General features: G+C 35.9%; 1 protein-coding gene across 1 annotated transcript; it reads left to right on the plus strand.

The window, feature by feature from the left end:
- Window positions 1–2,502: 2,502 nt before the first annotated feature.
- LOC126818401 (zinc finger protein 664-like) lies at window positions 2,503–7,103 on the plus strand. Its single transcript, XM_050545816.2, has 2 exons — window positions 2,503–2,558; window positions 3,713–7,103. The coding sequence occupies exons 1-2, from the start codon at window positions 2,556–2,558 to the stop codon at window positions 4,829–4,831; spliced, it is 1,122 nt and encodes a 373-aa protein (XP_050401773.1). The 5' UTR covers window positions 2,503–2,555; the 3' UTR covers window positions 4,832–7,103.
- The last annotated feature ends 374 nt before the right edge of the window (window positions 7,104–7,477 follow it).

Consider the following 7,477-nt stretch of genomic DNA (forward strand, 5'->3'; position numbering starts at 1 on the left):
TGATTTTCCAGGGCAAGACGGAGAACCTTCCATGGGACTAATTATAGTCTTTCGAATGGTACTAAAAACTGAGGTCCTGTGTACACATTGGCAATGCACATACAAGAACCCTACGCAGATAGAATTCGAAATAAAAGTAGGCATGCACGTAAAAGATCCATTGGCAGTTGGAATTCGATATAAGAGTAGGCTTCCATGCTGCTGTTTAGAAAACATTTCCCTCATTGCACATTGTTTGGCATATTCCCGTCTACATTAGCCCAGTTCGGAGCAGAACAGTAGGACATTAAACGCCATTTCATTTCATTTGTAATATAAATTCTGTTCCTACAAATCTTACGCGTGATCTAGTGTTATTCATTACCAACCAAGAGTGAACCACTGAATGTACGTGTGGCCTAACTTGAACCATTACCAACCAAGACTGAACCACTGAATGTATGTGTGGCCTAGCTTGAACCATTGCCCACCTAGAATGCCCACCATTTTATGCATGACTAATTTGACCCATGACCCACCTACAGTGGCCCACAATTCTTATGCATCGCTTGCTGGGGCGAGGGGGATGTAACTGTCAGGGGACAATTGTACCAGAAACCACTTCACTGGACCCCAGTAGATTTGATGGGTCCCAACAGGTGCTCAATAGGCTCGTACTGGGATCCATGCGAGTGACCATCAATGCTACAAGCCCATTAGGAGCATAGGAAGCCCATGAACACACCAAGGGCTCGGATCAGGTCCTGGGAAGTCGTTTGGAATGTTTCAATGTATAGCGAATGGTAATCACATTTTGAAGGGCCTTTATCACATTAAGGTTTTAAATAAAAATGACAATTTTATAAACCTATAAGACAGCTCCGTTCCAGCTCAGACAAGTTCATATTAATTGAACGTAATGCCAGACAAGTTTCCTACGGAGAAAAGGCCTTTTCATTTAAAGCACCTAAACTATGGAACAAGCTGCCCCATCAATTACCATGTTGTAATTCTTTAACTGCTTTTAAATCAAAACTCAAAAGGCATCTTTTTAAAATTGCCTTTTATAACACTTCTTAACTTTCCTTTTAAATGCTTAATGATTTGATTTTTAACATTTAGACCTCTTTTGAGTGTAATTTTATTTATTTATTTATTTTTAATCTATTTAATTATTTTATTGTAAAGCACATCTGGGCACTTATGTGAAAGATGGGCTATAAAAAGTACCATAATAATAACAATAATAATTGGTATGAAGAATGATATATCATCAAATATCGATACTTATTATTGTGGAATGAGTAGAAATTATGGTGGATTTTTGTGGATATTGGGAGATTTGGGTTGATTTGGGTAAATCGTACTACCTCGATTAACTCTTTCGCTGCTGCAGGCGATTATTATCAGCTAAACGGGTCGCTGTGGCAGGCGACTATTATCAACCAGACGGGTCGCTGCTGCAGGCATCTATTATCAACTAGACGGGTCGCTGTGGCAGGCGACTATTATCAACTAGATGGGTCGCTGTGGCAGGCGACTATTATCGACTAGACAGGTCGCTGTGGCAGGCAACTATTATCAACTAGACAGGTCGCTGTGGCAGGCGACTATTATCGACTAGACGGGTCGCTGTGGCAGGCGACTATTATTGACTAGACAGGTTGCTGTGGCAGGCAACTATTATCGACTAGACGGGTCGCTGTGGCAGGCGACTATTATCGACTAGACGGGTCGCTGCGGCAGGCGACTATTATCCACTAGACCGGTCGCTGCAGCAGGCGACTATTATCAACAAATCTGATGTTAATAGTTTAGTACAGGTGACGCAATTCTTTACAATGCGTGAAAGATGTTATTAAGAATAGACACCGGTGTCAACAGTATAACTGGAGGAAGTTCTTTGTTAGCTTGAGAAAAAAGGTTTTATCGAGATATTTGAATGGTTTTGAGCAAAAGCGTTAAGTGAAAATGGCATCAAATCAACATATTTCGACGGACAAAGCTGTTTAAGATTATTCTCTTAGATTCAAGATCAGAATATGAAAATTTTGACTCTGATAACGAAGTGAACAATTGACGACAAATTCCAACGAAGAAACAGTAATTCTACTGACATAAGGCATAAGCATAAATAGGCTTTGTTGAGTTTTTTTAATAATCATTCTATATATATATATATTATTCTATAAATAGAATAAACAATATGGCTGACAAAATCATCGTACCTACATCAAAATCATCGTACCTACATCAAAATTCGATTTAAGACCCAATTCTATATTAGTAAGATGTCCTGAAAATTTCGTCAAAATAAGTTTCATTTTATATTAAGATATTTAATTTTAAGCAAACCATTCCTTCCAAATTAAACCTTTTTATAGCTAAATGTCTTAGCATTCAGCCCTGCTGTCTTTTAGTGCCACTCAGCTGCGAAAGAGTTAAGTTGATAATCGAGCATTATGAACCGTTCGTGTCGGTTTAGTCCATGGCCATAATAAATATGTACTACATACCGGAAGTGGTCGATTCTGTCTTTGTGTTGATTAGAACAACGAGTCGATTATTCTTGTAAAATGGTGAGATATTTTTATTAATTCATTGACTTCTCCATTATACTATTATGACTAATTAAACCTACAGAGGCCAATGATAGTGACAGAACTATCTCCTTTTTCCAAATATTCGCGTTTAAATTAATAATGCATCATTTGAATCCGACTTGAAAACGTCATCGAAGTCTGTCCTACGCACTTCTTTTCATTGGGAAAACCTCAACATCTGGACCACATCTGGTACCCTACATCTATCCTCGGCTGTGTGATGGTAAGTGATAGCAGGGATCGTAACCAAGGATGTTTATCATAGATATTGAAAAAAAATGTCGCACTTTTTATACGCCCACATAGAAATGTGGATGTATATTGCCGTCGCCCCCGTCCGTACGTCCATAATTTCTTGTGATTAACGCTTTAACGTCAAAAGTTATCTTCCAATTGTTTTAAAATTGATATATGTTGTTTTGATTAGTGAGATGATTTCAGTAATTTCTGTTTATAACGTCTAGAGTTATGACCCTTCTTTCACTTTGTTGAACCTTGTGAACGCTCTAATGACAAAAGTTAACATCTGATCTTTGTGAAATTTAAATGCATTATTTAAATTAGGGAAACGAGGAAGCCTATTGAATTTCAGCAATTTCTGTGTATTACGTCAGTGTATTACGTCCATCCGTCGTCCACAATTTCTTGTGAACACTCTAACGCCAAAAGTTATGATCCGATTGTTTTATGTTACTCACATTGGTGAGATGAAGAAGCCTATTTCATTTCAATAATTTCTGTTTAATACAGGGAATTAATGATGTTATAACTTTTATATATTACAGGGAACTAAAGATGTTATATTTTTATATATTTCAGGTCTAATGATATTATAACTTTTATATATTACAGGAAACTAATGATGTTATAACTTTTATATATTACAGGAACTAATGATGTTATAACTTTTATATATTACAGGAAACTAATGATGTTATAACTTTTATATATTACAGGAAACTAATGATGTTATAACTTTTATATATTACAGGAAACTAATGATGTTATAACTTTTATATATTACAGGAACTAATGATGTGATAACTTTTACATATTACAGGAAACTAATGATGTTATAACTTTTATATATTACAGGAAACTAATGATGTTATAACTTTTATATATTACAGGAAACTAAAGATGTTAAAACATTTCATCAGTGTGTCGTATGTGATGAAATTTTCCAAGAATATGATGATTTACAAGTACATAATAAAATACATGTTAAAGAAGAGAAAACGGATGATGTAGATGAATATTGTCATGTTAAAGAAGAGAAAACTGATGATGTTGATGAATATTGTCATATTAAAGAAGGGAAAACTGATGATGTAGATGAATATTGTCATGTTAAAGAAGAGAAAACTGATGATATTGAAACTGTTTATCAGTGTAATTTGTGTGATGGGGAATTTAAATCTGAATCCGATTTAGAAAAACACTGTGAAATACATGTTAACTTAGAGGAGATCGTAGAACTTACTAGAGAAAGTCTTTATAAATGTAATGTTTGTGGTAAATTATTCACTAATCACGCTTTCCTTCACATTCACCTGAGGACTCATACCACTTTCAAACCATTTAAATGTGATGTTTGTGGTAAATCGTATAGCAGCAATTCTTATTTACAAATACACATGGTTATTCATACAGGTGAAACACCTTATAAATGTTATGTTTGTAGTAAATCATTTAACAGTAGTTATAATTTACAGCGTCACATGGATACTCACAACGGAGTAAAACTACATACATGTGATGTTTGTAATAAATCATTTAGTGATCGCGGTACCCTTCACAGACACGTTAAAACTCATACCGCAGAGAAGCCTTATAAATGTGATTTCTGTGGTAAACCTTTTAGCTGTGGTGGTGATCTACAGAAACACACCAGAATTCATACAGGTGAAAAACCTTATAGATGTGATGTTTGTGATAAATCATTTAGTCAGAGTAGTAGTTTAAAACGCCACATCGAAACTCATTCAGGTAAAAAACCATATTTTTGTGTTAAACCATTTAGCATCAGTGGTGATCTACGGAAACACATGACAATTCATACAGGTGAAAAAACTTTTAAATGCAATATTTGTAATAAATCCTTCACCTTGAAAGGTGGTTTACAGAAACACATGAGAATTCATACAGGTGTAAAACCATATACATGTGATGTTTGTAATAAATCATTTAGTCAGAATGGCTGTCTAAAGCGACACATGACCCTTCATACTGGAGAACAAACATATTAAACAGTGCATTGGCCGAGATAGTTCATCCAGATTTTCCAGCGTGGCTTCCCCTTGTCAGTGATGCAGGACGGAGGGCCTGACAAGGAAAGCTCTCTAGTCGTTCAGATGGGACGAAAAACTGAGGTCCCGTGTACACATTGGCGTGAACGTAAAAGATCCCTTGGCAGTTGGAATTCAATATAAGAGTAGGCCATAGTGCCTCAAAAAACAATGACTGCTGTATGGCGTATGCCCGTCTTCATTAACCCAGTTTAGGAGCAGAACAGTAGGACGTTTTACCCCATTTCATTTCACTTCATTTACCATTGCTACATGAATCTTATACCATAATGCATGATTTGTAGTAAGGGACTCGCAGAACGAGGCTAGACATATTCCACAAGTCATGTCAAACGGTGACGCCATATTCTTATCTGGAGAGCGTGTGCATTGAATAATATCGGTGTAAACTGGAATAACCAGACGCTAGAGATTGCCATTCAGTTGAGACCTCTGGTAGGGTGACCCGTGCACTCTACTGGAATAACCAGACGCTAGAGATTGCCATTCAGTTGAGACCTCTGGTAGGGTGACCCGTGCACTCTACAGAAAGTTGGTCTCGACACGGCTAATGTGCACGCTTCAGTGGTTGTGTCTCGAACTATCAGCAGTGGAGTGTATGTTACTATAAATAGCCATGGCACGTGCAATTCTCTACAAATCTATCAATTATTACAGCCGTAAAAAATCTATTGTTGACAATTTTGAATAGCAGTAAAATTTAGCTTCTTGGTTATTACAGCAGCCTTAGAAATTATGTGCGTTTTATTTTTTAAATTGCTTTATCATTAACTGTACCGTTAAGAGCGGTATCTTTTGGTTTAGTACAAATAATATCTCTGAATCACTTTCGTTAGCAGGAACATGATACTAGCAGTAGTTACATTTTACTTTTACAAGTTTCTTAAAACAATTGTTGAGCTGGCTAACGTGCATGTTTCTAAATTCAATTTCTTGTTCCAGCTTTCTGTTATGTTTCGTAAAAAGGTAGTCTTGATTATCCCGACCTGTCAATCAGACGTAGAATGGTTGGTACACTGGTTAAGCGAAACTAATTTCAAAACAAGGGCACGTAAACTATTTTTTACTCAAAAGTATCTGGATGTTATGGACGACACTTCGAAACCAGTTTCAGTCTATTATTTATAGATGATTAAATGGTCATAGCTTTTTAAGTACAACATGATCGTTTATTTAGAGACTATAATTTTGTGAAACTGATTAAAGGCTTGGTATATATATAAATATTGTGGCGTAATTGTCGAGATATTTGGAGATATTTATTTATGGTGGGTCACCCTGTCTCTGGCGTATTTTGCCGAACATAACTGATTTGAAATTACAGTCAAGTTAAAATGGAAATGATTGAATATAAATCATTTTATATACAATAATATGAAATTATTATATGCGTTGCGACCCATTTGTGTCCATTTCTAGGTGGCAAGTATTAGCGGTTTACCTCCTTTAAATGTGATATTTGAGGTAAATCATTTACTAAAAAATCTAATCTACAAAGACGCATCAAAATTCACGAAAACACCTGCTTGAAGCAGTCTGATTAAAACACAGACCCTATTTCGTTTCGTTTCGTTTTTTACTTGTCTTTACTACACTTGGATCTGGAAGATTTGTTATATAACAGATGTTCTAGATGCTGTGAGGAATTAGCCAATGAAACGGTGTGTTATGGCGAGTTCTGGGCGTGGTTTACACGGAACTGTGGGTAAACCACTAGAAACGTTAACGCTGATTGAATCAATCAATGTCTGACGTCATAGAGTTAAAGGTCGCTCATGTGACCCCTGATGTGACCTTCCAGTAAAACTGATCAGATCTGCATGTAGTGAGGCCATCGAATATATAAAAAATGAAACGAAATATAGATCTGTATTTTAATCTGATTGTGGTCGAAGCACCATATTTTATAGAGATAAATTGTGTTGAACGTCAGCTGGACATAAAGTAGATATAATGTATAGTACACGTTTATTTCAGTAATTGAAACCATGTCACTTCACTCAATAAGAGACCCCTCGCCCCCCACCCCACTGTATATTAATATAGTAATATACAGTCTATTACTATGGATAACAATCATTATATAAACCACGGTATGATTCAGCTTGCCATTTGATCTCTGGTGATCTTTTATCATTACTGTGTCTTACTATTTTATCCTATTTTTGGTATGTTTACTGTTATATGTCATAAGATGCAACATACTGTCATTCTTTGAATCATTTTAATAAAACACATTTTGTCGCCAAAGCTGGTCTTTGATTTGTTATTTCATCAAAAAGAGACATACATTGTACCCTTGGCTTATTCTACCCACAGTGAAGACATACCCTTGGCTTATTCTACCCAGTGTGGACATATCCTTGACTTATTCTACCACCACACTTCATCTTAAAGATACATTATGGGGGATTATATAAAGGGCTGGCAGTTCTCGCTATAATAGTTCAAAACTAGATAATGTAAAGTAATGCTGAAAATTTCAGTCAAATTGATCCACTTTGAACCAAGATTTTAGCGACTGAATTTTGAGCCTAGCCTCAATCATCATTACTAAAGTCAGTCCGATAAAAAACATAGTCTCGA

This window comes from Patella vulgata, chromosome 1 (genome assembly GCF_932274485.2).
Source record: "Patella vulgata chromosome 1, xgPatVulg1.2, whole genome shotgun sequence".
In the NCBI taxonomy this organism is placed as follows: Eukaryota; Metazoa; Mollusca; class Gastropoda; family Patellidae; genus Patella; species Patella vulgata.